The sequence below is a fragment of the Podarcis filfolensis genome (genome assembly GCF_964270895.1).
Source record: "Podarcis filfolensis genome assembly, chromosome: 12".
In the NCBI taxonomy this organism is placed as follows: Eukaryota; Metazoa; Chordata; class Lepidosauria; order Squamata; family Lacertidae; genus Podarcis; species Podarcis filfolensis.
In genome coordinates, this window is record NC_139614.1 from 37,549,746 (window position 1) to 37,564,055 (window position 14,310).

Consider the following 14,310-nt stretch of genomic DNA (forward strand, 5'->3'; position numbering starts at 1 on the left):
GTAAAAAAGCACAAAATTACAGCAGCAATAAATGCAACAACAAGCTATCTGCATGCTAACATACCCAAGAGAGGATCAGCTACAGGAGCTCTGGAACCAGATCAGGAATTCTGATTAACTCTCTGCTGTTGGCAAAGCAGAAAGTACCATAGCTGTCATAGATCAGAAGGCTATGGTGAGTGCCACCAGCATATGGAACACTTTTGTAATTCATTTCTTTCTGACACGGGAAGTTAACTTCCAGAAGAGAGAGTCAATCCAAATTTTCTGAAACACATGTGATGGAGACCCCCAAGACTGTTCACATGAACAATTTCCAAGAGCACAACAAAACTTCCTCTCCCTCTCCTCTTCCCACACTGACCCTGAAACTGCTCCAGAAAAATTGTGGAAAACCCCAGAGCACATTGTGGGGGGGGTGCCACATAGGAAGGGAGAAATCTATTGCGCTCCCAGTAGTTGTTCCACATGCATAATTATTTAGTTGGATACAACCCAAGGTCTGGATCAAGCCTGTTTAACAAGCGACAATTTCATTCCTAGCACCTGTCTATCTAGTCAACTAACAAAGAGCTATGGTCTTTGGACACTTTGTTATCACTGTATTGGCCCAAATATAAGCTTCAGGTGGGGCAGGATGGGAGCGATATTGTAAAAGCCAATTTTTGTAAGGTTTAAGCTGCACTTTAACTTTTCACAGTCAGAATTTGGGAAAAAGTGTGGCTTATATTTAACTTTTCACAGTCAGAATTTGGGGGGGAAAGTGTGGCTTATCTTTGGGCCAATACGGTAAAACAGGTCAAGGAGCACCACCAGGCACCTGAATACATCCCATCTATCATGGATGTGATTCCATATTCAGAACACTGCAATTACCTCTGTCTTCTGCAGACTCTATTTCAGCTTGTTTGATATCAGCCTATCAAGCACAGTCACTAGACAATAATTCAGAACAAAGAATGTCCCTGAATGCTTTGATAACACAATGTAGAGTTGAGAGTCATCAGTACAGTGAAAACACCCTACAACAAGGCTCCAGTCCAGATCTTCTCTCCTAGCAGATTAAGACTGACGCTAAATTTTATATATATATATAAAAAACCCTTGTGGAATACAATCAATCCCCAATGGTCCAAACTATCTGTCAGTGAAGGCCCGCTGGAGTACATGCCAACAGAACTACTCAAGAGCCAGACCCATCGGTTCTCTTAGATGTTCAAGGTGGGGGTTGAATCAATTTGAATAGTTAAGAAATTCAAATTATCAGGATGAAGAATTTTCTCCATCAGCTTCCAGATGCAGATCTACCAGGGCCTGACTGAAATGGGTTCCAGAAAAGTGTTATCCAGAAGTGAAGTTACTCTGCAATTACTCAGCCACCATATGTTCAACTTCCTTCTCTAAGACAGTGGAATATTCAAAAACAGCCCTAAAGCTGGCTAGCTCATCCCTGTCTAAAGATGATTTTATCAGTGGATGCATCACTGCTTCTCTTTAAAACATAGGAAGGAGAATATATTACTTTAAACAGCATGCCAACATCCCACAAATCAGGCTCCAGAAGATACTTAACTAATTATGCTAGCAAATTGTCCTTTAATATCAAAATGTGTACAGACTTATATTACTGTATAACCCCTTGACCAAAACAATGTAAAAATTATCAAGGAGTAAATGCACCACTCAAAGACTCCATCTGATTGGAAGTATAAACTAAACTAAGACCCTTTGCCATTCTCTTGCATATCAACCACCTTTCATAAGGTCTTAAATAAATGGGCATGCACTAGGGCTGCACTCCTATGTACATTTCCTTGAGAATATGTCCTACTAAACCCAGTAGGACTTACTTCTGAGTAAACAGGCACAGACTTCGGCTGCAACCTTTAATCTGCCAAGTTCTACTTGAAGCTTGCAATCCAGAAATATAATCAGCACCACAGGGGTACAGACCTCTTTCAGCAAATCCAAGCGAGGAATGTACAATGCAACGCTAGTTTAGAAGTAGAGCCAAGACTTTTACTTGGTTTTTGGAAGACTTATTACTGAAACTATTTAAAGTCATTGCACAATTCCTCCTTTTCAAACTAACGGTAAGATCACACAGGTAATGTTTTAACCACAAATGAAAATACAGTGGTACCTCAGGTTAAGTACTTAATTCGTTCTGGAGGTCCGTACTTAACCTGAAACTGTTCTTAACCTGAAGCACCACTTTAGCTAATGGGGCCTCCTGCTGCTGCCGTGCCTCCGGAGCCTGATTTCTGTTCTCATCCTGAAGCAAAGTTCTTAACCTGAAGCACTATTTCTGGGTTAGCGGAGTCTGTAACCTGAAGCGTATGTAACCTGAGGTACCACCGTATTATTTGGTTTAGGTTCTAGAGGCATAGTTCCTTGAGTACAGGTTACAGGTTGAGTCTGTAACCTGAAGCATCTGTAACCTGAAGCATCTGTAACCCGAGGTACCACTGTATATTAAAGAATGTAAACTTGGGACAGCTAGCAAGATTCAGATATTGTGTGGGACTTATTGCCAAAAGTGGTTTACTCACCGCAGTACTGGATTTGCCTCTTGCATCTACTGCAAATTGAATGTTCCTTAGCAGGGACAAAAGAATGACTATGATAACAGAATGATTCCTCCACACAACTGAAGTCAATGGTGTGAGCAAGGAAGCTCCACCACTGCCTACAGCGTCAAGGAAAAGGGACACAGTCACTCTGGAAAGTTTAAATCTCCTATCTATCCAGTAGCTGTTGGGGCTAATTCTGCCATTTCATTCACAGGCTACTTGTGAAAGACCAGCAATTTAAGACATGGCATTTAACAAGGTGTGTCTGTGCAATACTTCTGACACTGCCTGGCCTCTAGAAGATGATATTCTATTCTGTACTGGACTGGGAGTTTTAATTGCAAAATTGTTCAACATTGCCCCTACATAATTCATTGAGTAAGGTAAAGGTAAAGGGACTCCTGACCATTAGGTCCAGTCGTAATCGACTCTGGGGTTGTGGCGCTCATCTCGCTTTATTGGCCGAGGGAGCGGGCGTACAACTTCTGGGTCATGTGACCAGCATGACTAAGCTGCTTCTGGCGAACCAGAGCAGCGCACGGAAACACCGTTTACCTTCCCGCCGGAGCGGTACCTATTTATCTACTTGCACTTTGAAGTGCTTTTGAACTGCTAGGTTGGCAGGAGCAGGGACCGAGCAACGGGAGCTCACCCCTTCGCAGGGATTCGAACCGCCAACCTTCTGATCGGCAAGTCCTGGCTTAACCCACAGCACCCGCCACATCCCAATTCATTGGGTAAGAAGTTATTAAACAAATAGGACTGAGTCCATGATTGAGCCTATGATTAGGCCCATTCGGAATAAAGGCATGCAAAACTAACCTTAGACTATACTAAGGAGCTCCTAGACGTATGATCCAACTCAAGGAACGAAAGTCCACATCTTGAGTAAGCCTCTTGCTGACTCGTGGGTACTGTATTTTATCTATTCTAGTGCAAATACATTTGAGTCATCACATTACTCTTTATGTTGAAGGTGAAAGGGCCTCTTCACAGCCTGATATGATACGGGTGTGGTCCTGATAACCTCCGGGTGTTCCAACACTAACAATAGCTAGAGTCAGAATAGCCATTCATCCATTGAAATATGTAAGAGAATCTCCTTAATAGACTGTAGATTGTTTTTAAGCAGAGAAACATTTCTGCAAGAGTTGGGAGATGGTTCTATCCCTGAAGTGCTCAAGACGTAATTGCGCTTAGAACAGAAGTATACAAAGCTTTTGTTGAATGTACAAAATTGCTAGCAATTTTCATGATAAATTAAGGTCATTGGCCAATACATAAAATTTTTTTTATGTTGCTGTGTTTCATAGAGTCTAAAATGGCTTGTAGTTTTAATTAGTATCAAGTGTTTCCCAGCATGATCAAGAAACAAAGTGAGCACAGAGTAACATAAGGGGTGGGGAAGAGAATAAGGTATTAAACCACTTATTATCACTAAAATGTCCTGATAGCATTGCTGCTTTACCTCAAATCCTGCCAGGATTTCAGCTTGTTTAGTTCCACTGGCTTCGCTGGGGTTAAATCAGCTCAAAAGAAAATATTCCAACTGAAATTGATGGTTTGATATGATATTTGCTCAGTGTACTTAGCAAGTCAAGACCTTTGCTGACATTAGGAAAGAAGTCCATTTTGTATACAGTGTTCTAAGTCAGGGATGTGGTCCTACAAATGTTGCTGGACTACATTTCCCATTATCCTCAATCATGGAACTTGAAGGGCTGAGGCTGATGCATGATGGAGAGTGATAACATCTGAGGACCAAAGGGTCCCTGTCCCCATGATATATACAGCATAAATCCTTTGGAGTATTATGCATATACTCTCCTATTTCTAGCTTATACTTTCAGTGAGTACTTAGGAAAATGTCCAAGTAAGCAAACTCCTCACAGCAACAAACATTTAAAACTGTTATTTTAGAGTAGCTGAATTTGTGTACATAATTTGCTACAGCTTCTTCTAAGTGCAAAATATCACTATTGAAAAGGTAAACACAGAATAAATTGTCAGCTTTGGAGAAGGGCATGAGAAAATTATGGCACACAAAGTTTATGAATAATCCAAACTGCATGCAAACATATTCCGGAGGGGAATTCTAGTCAAGTGATAACATCCATTTATCTTTTTTTTTAATAGGAAAGGACAATATAAACATAAAAAAATCAAAGTTTTAACACTGGTTTAGTTACTTAAGTATTTTGTTTACTCTTGGGGTTTTTTTATAGGAAGGGGCAATTTATACTTGCATTTTTCTATATTATTCTTTGTAAATAAAATGATATTTATTTTAAAAAAGAAACTGATAAAAGATGGCAATTGTCACTTTTTTTTTGAGAAAGTAATGCTAGCAGTTTTAAAAACTGGCATCTTTTGCCAAAGCACCATTTAATTTCCACATAGTTGCTATACAGAAATATACAAATAAATGCACATTGAAACTCACTAATATTACAGCAGTACAGTATTTAAATGCAAATGAAGACTTAGCTGGCAACACAGATTCTCCATTCTCAAAGGAAATCCTTGTCAGTGTCCAAAATGAACACTAAGGGTCCCCCCATGCAGCAGGCTGACCTGAAGTGACATAGCAATTCCATTTACTAGATTAGTGTCAGAGTCTGAGGGGAAGACTGACGAGAGGTAAACATATAGAAAGCTCAGTGGTCCTTCCCCCATTGCCAAGGTGCTATTTCAGTGTCACATAAGTGTTATGAAGCCCTTTCACAACAAGCTACTTTTCTCCTGATAGTCATTGTGACAGTCCTTGGACACATCTGTCTACGTAAACAGCTCGCATGAATAAAAACTACCTAATTTTAGATATTGTATTAGTATTATATATTTTAATGTAAGATCCTACAGTACTAGCATATTACTGAACATATTACTGAATATGTACAAAGTACACTGTCTAATTTTGCAACTAGGAAAATGAAACCAAGAAAGAGCCATTTATCACAGGACTAGGCCTTTCTGAATCTAACACTGAACTAATATTTAGCATAGCATATCCAAGGATCAAGCTTTCATCTTCCTACCACCTCCTTTCCCTCTCCCTCCTCTGTGGTGGCCTCAAGGAGTCTGAAAACTTTTGCTTCCACTTCTAAACTAACTAGAAGGTAAAAAGGTAAAGGAACCCTGGACGGTTAAGTCCAGTCAAAGGTGAATGAATATGGGGTTGTGGTGCTCATCTCACTTTCAGGGCGAGGGAGCCAGAGTTTGTCCACAGAGTTTTCCGGGTCATGTGGCCAGCAGGACTGAACTGCTTCTGGTGCAAAGGAACACCGTGACAGAAAGCAGAGCGCACAGAAATGCCGTTTACCTTCCTGCCACAGCGGTACCTATTTATCTACTTGCACTGGTGTGTTTTCAAACTGCTAGGTTGGCAGGAGCTGGGACAGAGCAATGGGAGCTCACTCCATTGTGCGGATTCGAACTGCTGACCTTCTGACCAGCAAGCCCGAATAGCTCTGTGGTTTAGATCACAACGCCACCCGTGTCCTAGAGCACCTTGTTACATATGAAGCCAGAGAAACAGATTAGTTTAGAAGTGGGTGCTTCTGATCTGCTCCTCACAGCCAAAGGAGAAGAGGAATGGGGAGGAGGAAGCACATGAGTAATCCAACACAATTGTCCAAGTTGGACCACAATGTCTGAAATGCAGCTGAACTCAATACCGTTACAGCCACACAACCTACCATTATAGATGACTGCCCCAGGAGCAACTAATTACCAACATGTTACAGGAAGTTTCAGACAATGACTGGAAACTTCTGTTGTTGAGTTCCAACCCATCTTCATCCCATTCTTCATACAACGAATTATTTCATTTATGCAGGCAGCTAAACAGAAAACAAGACTCACCTATCATTATTTTCTGAAAAATGTTACAGAGGGTGCATTCAAACAAAGACACTAGCCCTGTATGAAATTTTTCAGTCCTACATGCATTAACTCATGAATACATCCCACTGAAGTCAATGGGACTTGCTTCTGAATAAACCTGCAAAGAATCAGTTTGCATTTACAAGCTCCTAGTTTCAGAGGATGTGCATTTAAAAACCTAAGGTCCAGACAACTTGTGATTTTTATCACATGACGCGTTAGCACCACGCGTTAGCACCACACCACCACCACAAAAGTAGCCATGTGAATCAGTCAACCTTTGCAAAAACATTCTACAGTATCCAACAGCAGTTCCCAAGGAAGTCCTCCCCCCCCCCAAAAAAGCCCAGCAGTAAGAGAACTAGTCAATTCCACCAGCCAAGGTGCAGGTATATGGCTAGAATTTTATCTCAGCTGTATTGTGGAGGAAGAGATATGGATTAACTCTCCATCACTCAGTAGTGTTTGGGATGGGAGGGGATAGAAAACCAAGACCAAATAGTGAGCCGCACAAAAATGAAATGGTGCTGAAGTTGGTACATGAATAGTTTCAGTACTAATTAGTCCTCCTGTAATTAAGAATTTAATGTAAACACCTCCTGAGTTTGAATGAGTCACAGCATCCATTTTTAAAGACTATTAACGTCTCCTGTCATCACATCACCAGCAATAAAGCCATGAAACTGAGTTTAAAGACAAGTATAACACATACATTAGAGTAGTTATCCATATACTTTCGACTGCATGGCTAATTATATTCATAAATGAAACTCCATCTGTTGCTCCATAGTATGTTAGAGATTACCACATTGTGAATGGAATTGCATTATATAACGCCAAAACATTGCACAGTATGTGGGACTGTTCTGAAGTTGTTCTAGATTGTTTTCACATCTGATTCATACACATGCAAATACAACATCCAATGATAAAATGTGAGGACATCCCAGAATTCTCCTCAGCTTTCCAGAGAAAAAAAATACACCATGCCAGACAAAGCCATGCTCCTATCTGTGAAGTAGCGCAAGAGGAACATGTGAAAGGCACCCATGAGGAGAGAGTGAGCTGGTTTGCACTACACACTAAGCCAAACCTTGCCTTAGTGAGACCACACAATGTATGGCCTCTCAGAGCAGCTTGTAGCCACTCTGCTCCTTCTTGGCCCTTGTGGAGACCGTGCACGCAAAACTAAGTCCTTAGCTACAGCTCATGCTTAGTGAGGGGTGAGTTTAATCATGTGTCCCAGTTTGGACAACACACACTCAAGCAAATTGTGGCTTGGCACAGCACAACGGCTAAAAAGAACGGGGATGGTCGAAGTGGCGGCAATGGTCTTGCTTAAATTGGTTTGGCTTAGCATGCCCTGCAAAGCAGGACAGTGTACTCAGACTCCCACTTTTAAGTCTGTCAAGCCCTGGTCTGGTTCACTATTCCTGGGAAATTTGTTAGAAGAGATTTCAGAAAGCCTCAGACTTGGTCCCTTTTCCTTTCTCCCCCTCACTGTGGGATGAAACAAGATGAAGAGGAGATCCCTTGCCCTGCACAGAGAGGAACATGGACAAGTGCATATAAACTCGAGAGTGGCATATAGTGAAAAGCAGATGTACACAATATACCTGTCTTCTGTTCTCATATCTAACAAGAAACTCTAAGATGCAACAGCAGCAAACTATAGTATTTGCCAAAATGTATTATTGTCAGCACTGGACTAGTTCACGCATCATGATGCCTAATCAGCAAACTGTGGCGGGGCAATCAAGAGTATCCCCCCTTTGGCTCACAGGCATCCTTCGCCAGAAATTTTCCACTCTTCCTATTTCGGTTAGTATTACCAGTGGTTCAGTTATTACATGACAGAACCAGCAAAAGCAGTTGACCTCTAAATTAAGGGACTGAAACAAGAATTAGAAGCTAGTTTCAAACTATGGTTAACAGTAACCAGGTTTATGGAGGTTCAGACACAATGCTTAACCATACTTAGCTTTAACCCCAAAGAGAAGGGGGAAGGGAAGGAGGAGTGTGCAAGCCTATGTCTGGCCACCAGAAAGCATGATTAAATTTTACTTAAATAAGAAAATATTCAAGTAGAGTTGTCATTCAACAGAAGTATATTGTATGCCTACTCTGTAAATGTCATGACTATTCAGCGTACAGAGGTGCTAAGGTTCATTCATCCAAACTGTGTTCCAAAAACTGTGCTGTCACTTATGCCATAAAATATGACCTCAAAGATCAATTTAAACACCATGTTAAACTTGACCATAAAAACTCAGAAAGAAGTCTCCATATCTGTTGAAAACTATACACCATTCCCGGTGTTCTCCGATTAAACCTACCCTACAGTAAGCGATTCCAGTTTTAAACTGAGGTACTGCTAAAGAAAGCTGCATTAAAATTGATATCCCCCCCCAAAATGAAAATAAAAAAGTCCAGTAAGTCCAACTTGGAATTGCTCATTTTGAAGAACCAACTAAACAGCCAGCTCCACTGTGAGGGTCCAGCTCCAACTGAGTTTGGTAGAAAGGTGTACTGCTCTATTGGTGCCATAGAATGAGGTACACAGAACAGGAAATGCTGTTTTTGTTAATGCAATCTTTATTTATGATATAAAAACTCTGCCAGGGTGGAAAGACAGCCATACTGCTCTCAACAACCTAAACTGTCTCTATGAACTGTACCGCGTGTATACACTCATAAACAGGAGCTGGTTCAATGAAAAGGTATCATCTTACCTATTTTATATGCCTCAACTCGAAGGGATTCATTATGGTTTACCATGCTAATGATAGGCAGATTATAGGAATGGTCTCAGAGAGCCCAGGATCCCACATCTTCTATACGGTGCACGAACTACTGAGAAATAATTATCAATCGTAGCTGTTTCTCTTCATTCACTGCTCTGCTTTAATGTTCTCTCTCTCTCTCTCTCTCTCTCTCTCTCTCTCTCTCACACACACACACACACACACACAAAAACGACTAGGGGAGAGGGGTAGAATCTATCTCTTCCTATCATTTGCAAAGATCACCAAATGCTAAGCCACAAACAATAACCTGTTACAGTTCTCCACCAAGTTTTTCTACTCAGAACTTATCCAGCTGTACAGATATATTAGAAGGCACACTTAACAGAGGATTGATCTTACAATACCACGTGGCACTGTTATATCAAAGCACTCGGGTAAGCCAAGGACAGAACAGTAGATTAAAGGCTCCCCTCTTAAATAAACACTATTTTTAAAAAGTGTCAAATTCCATTTCTCAAAAAGGGTATTGACAGCAATGCAGCTACAATTCACTTATATATTAAGCAAGGGTATATATAGCATAAGAAAATGACACAGAGGACACTTCCACCGCACAAGGACTTACACGCATGGGGCATGAAACTTTCACATACCATATGCTCCATATAAACACAGACACAGCACGATATTCCAGCATGCCTCAGTCCATCGGAAACCCTCATAAAAATTTGAATAAGAGGAGTCACCTTTGATGTGTAGTGCAGAACAAACACAGCGCTGGCGGAGATTTAATGCTATTAGTACTATTAATATGGAGCCTGGGATGAAGGGTTGAAACAGGGGCCTTTCTAAGGACAAGCTATTAGTCTCGAACGTGCAGTGCCACCGTTAAGGAATTAAAATATACAACTTTCCAAATTAAAGATGCACATAGAAATATCCCAGGAACAACTCTGGACAGGGGAGCAGAGAGAAGAGGAACACTGTCTATAAAGCCCCTACACACTGGAATCTGCTGGAGCTGGCCTGTAAAAGCGAAATATGTACACACACACCAGGAGGGGGAAATGGAAGAGTGTCATTCAGGGTCTTAAAATACACACACACATATATATATATGCATACACACGAAGACTGCGCCGCCCTCTCTCTCCCCCCTCCCTCAGATCAATGGGACAAAGGGAGGGGGGGGCAGAAGTAGGGAAAGATTAAGGGCTGTTGTTTCCAAAGGGATTTTTCAAAAGACAGCAAAGATCTCGAGCAATATGGAAAACAAGAGTCTTTTCAGTGAGGAGGTGCGGCGAGGGAGACTCCCCAAAGTCGTAAATGGGGACGGGCTGTGGGGGGGGAGAGAGAGAGGAAGAGAAAGGAAGAAAAGAGGGCTTCTTTCTCTTCACACCACGGCCAGGTTGGGGGCGATGGAAGACGCGGGAACAAATCCCACCCTAAACATTGTGCGGGAAGGGGGGAGAGGCGGCAGCTCCAAACTTTCTCTTTTTCCCGCCCCCTTCCCTGCCCCCCCTCCCTTCCCTTCCCTTCCCTTCCCTTCGCTCCCTTCCTTCGCTCGAGGGTCGGGGGCGGCCGCCAACTCCTAGCGTCCAACGCCCGGCAACTCCGGGACGGGCGGGCAGGAAGGGAAGAGGGAGGCAGGCAGGCAACAGGGATGGGGCGGCCATTAAAGCCGCTCCAATCCAAGCCATTCCCCGCGCGCGGCGGCTACCGCCCCTGGCTGGCTGCTCCAGCTCATAAACACGGGAGCAGCGCTCGCTCGCTCGCTCGCCCCCTCTCGCCTCTCCCTCCGCCGCCCCCCGACCCAGCCAACGCCGCTCGGGCCGGACTCGGGACCCGCCCTTGCTTCCCCCCTCGGCTTCTCCTTCTTCGCCCCCTGCCTACCTGGCTGCTGCTCCTGGCGACTTCGGGCGGCTGGGTGTCTCCATCTCCCCCGGGTGGCCCCGCTGCCCGACGGGTCGCCATTATTTCATTTCCCAATTACAAAGGAAGCACAGATCCGCCGGAGTCCACATTGGAGGGGGGACGACGCATCAAAATAAAATTTAAATATATATATATATGGGGAGCGCAGAGAAAAGAAGAGCGGAGAACAGTTTCCACATGCACCGAAGAGAGCAAAGCCTCTCCCTTTTAAGACGAGCAAAAAAAGCCACCAACCATATAGAAGTATAGATATATCCGCCTCTTGGTGGGGGAACGGCAACAAAAAAAGAGGAATGTGTACACAGATCCCAGCCAAGCCCCGTCTCCACGGTGGGGTCTTTAGGGAGGGAGGGAGGGAGGAAAGGGATTCCTCCCACTTTTCAAGGAGCTGCGCGGGAGGCGGGGGGAGAAGATCCCGCCGGACTTTTCCAGCTTAACTCCGAAAAGTCCCCCTTCATCGCCCCGGCGAGGAGAAGAGGAAGATGTGTCAGTGGCCCGGGAAAAAGCCGCCGCCGCCGCCGCGCCTCCTGCTGCTGCTGCTGCCGCCGCCGCCGCCACCCGCCCCTTGTTAGGCTAATTGCACTGGCTCGTCATCTTCCTCTTCCTCCTATCCAAAGCCCCAGACACAAGGGAGGAGAGGGCGGAGGAGAAGGGAAGCGCTGGCCGCCTCCGCCTCCTCGGTATAGACACACACACAGGAAAAGTGAAGAGAGGGAGAAAGTTGGCCGGGAAAAGGAAGCGGGGCGGGCGGGCGAAAGATCCCTGTCCCCTCCCTACAGCGGCGGTTTTTCCTTCCAGCCACCGAGAGAGAAAACAGGACCCAGTGGATGCTGTCAAGGGGACCGGATGATCGCTTATAAACAAGCCTCAGGAATTGCAGAACTTTTTTTCTGCCCGATCCTACGATGCATGTGACACGGAAGTCTGCCTTGTGTGCATACGATTTGCAGGCATTTGAGTCGGTCGAGCCCAGCCAGCAACCTGAGGCGCCAAGGAGGAAAAGAGCCCAGGCATTTGGGCTTCCCAGGACAAATCGAGGTGCGAAGAAGAAAACCTGTCTTTCCTCCCGTACAAGCTGCTCTCTCCCTTCCCAGGCTTGCTTCCCACATGCCGCGCGTGCTTTTACTTTCTAGAACTGTTCCTTTGGGGCTGCTTTTCGGCGGAGGGCGCGCCCGGCGTTGCAGAGTTGAAACAGGGACCATTTATTTTGAATGCAGACATCTTCCTAGGAAATCGTATCCTGGAATAAGCCCTCGCTCTCCAGAACCAGCTCTGGCGGCATCGCAGCGCCTAATATCCCTTTTTTTCAAACGGAAGCAAAGCGCGCGCTTCTGGAGGTTGTCCACACAGTCGTTGGAAAAGCTTGCGCTGGTCGTTCTGAGACACCTACGACGCTAGAAAATTGGTTTATTTATTTTCAGTCAGGAAAAAATGAAGAACACCCCCTCCCCTCGCTCCAATGCACTTTTTTTTAAAGGACTCTATTACAGTGCCCCACCGCCTCAGGCAATCGCGGTGGTGCCAGCTGCACCCATGTCTGGCTGCCAGCTGCGCGCTGTGTTCCCTTGATGCTGCTTTTGGGTGCGGGGAAAGAGCAGAGAGGACGGGTTTGCTGCCTTCTGCCAGCACAGTGCCTGAGTTTCCCAAGCCGCTGGCCTTCCTGGGATGCGGGAGGGGGGAATGCTGGAAGTTTTTTTTAATAATAATAATAATAATAATAATAATAATAATAATAATAATAATAATGAAGCAAAGCTGCAAGCACACACCCTCCCAATTGTTTTCTGCACACCACGCATGGTCTCTAGTCAATCTGTTTCCAGGCCGAAACAGCCCAGGCGCGGCTTGTGCAAACTCCCCGGAATTAAACTAACCAATAGGACTCTCTCCCCTCCCAACCCGAGCTTGGCTAGGCACCACCACACAGCGGAGGAAGAGCGAAGTTCCTGCTCTCTCCTCTCCACTTGCCTCCTCTGCACGCAGTTCCTGCGCCTCCGCGCTAGGAAAACAGCAGGGATGGTCCACTGGGACGCGGTTGCCGCCCAAAGTCCCCGCAGGCAAACGGCTGGCACAGGACATTATTGGCACAGCAGGCCTCGCCTCTGGGTTCCCTCCTCACTCCCGGCTACAAAAACAAATCTCTCCAGAGGCTGTATAAGGCCAGACCCTCGTTGGGTCTCGACACTCGGAAAATCTGCACAATTCCCCCGGGGGCCGAGTGTATAGAGAGGCGATTTTTATTTTTATTTTATTTTTTTGCTCTGGATTAATGACTCCAGACCATGTGCACACCAGCTTCACTTGAACAAGCTCCTGAGGTGCTTTCATATACAGTGGTACCTCAGGTTAAGTACTTAATTCCTTCTGGAGGTCTATTCTTAACCTGAAACTGTTCTTAACCTGAAGCACCACTTTAGCTAATGGGGCCTCCCGCTGCCGCTGCACTATTTCTGTTCTCATCCTGAAGCAAAGTTCTTAACCCGAGGTACTATTTCTGGGTTAGTGGAGTCTGTAACCTGAAGCATATGTAACCCGAGATACCACTGTACAGTGGTACCTCGGTTTAAGAACAGTCCTGTTTACGAACGATTTGGTTTATGAACTCTGCAAAATTGGAAGTAGTGTCCCGGTTTGCGAACTTTACCTCAGTCTAAGAACGGAATCCGAACGGTAGAAGGGCACCGGCGGCAGGAGGCCTCATTAGGGAAAGCACTCCTCAGTTTAAGAACGGACTTCAGGAACAGATTAAGTTCGTAAACCGAGGTATCACTGTACTCTCAAGGTGGAGAGGGTCTGTGTCTTTATTTGACAGAGGTTGGCCCTTTGTTTGAAAGGCTGCCCACCCAGGCCAAGTCTTAAAGACCATGTTTAAAGAAAAAGATCCCTAAGAAAGAAAAGGGAGGATGGGGCCTTCAAGTCCAACAGCACCTGGGAGCAAAACTGAGCAGGCACACAGGTCTCCTGGCCACAGTCTGCCCTACTATGGGAAGATGCATTTCTATTTTAATTAGAAAAAAATCTTTTTCTAAATGTGGATATATAAGTACATACATGTGTACCTAAGTCTGCATGCAATTTAAAAAAAAATTGAAAATCAGTGTCCCAATATGGGGGACGGGATGTTAAGTAGCCACCCTGTCTCAAGGCCAGTCCATGCTATTCTGATTATG

General features: G+C 44.6%; 1 protein-coding gene across 6 annotated transcripts in view; it reads right to left on the reverse strand.

The window, feature by feature from the left end:
- ARHGAP21 (Rho GTPase activating protein 21) overlaps positions 1-14,032 on the reverse strand; it is a 106,016-nt gene extending 91,984 nt beyond the window's left edge. For 3 of the 6 annotated variants that reach the window (XM_083579162.1, XM_083579159.1, XM_083579158.1), the window contains exon 1: positions 11,099-14,032. Coding sequence is in view for 3 of the 6 variants with exons in the window: in XM_083579155.1 (XP_083435281.1) it covers positions 11,099-11,179 (81 nt within the window). In the remaining 3 variants the exon portion in view is untranslated. The remainder of the gene's footprint in view (positions 1-11,098) is intronic. The other 3 variants (XM_083579155.1, XM_083579157.1, XM_083579156.1) reach the window with 3 other exon arrangements.
- Between the last annotated feature and the right edge of the window lie 278 nt (positions 14,033-14,310).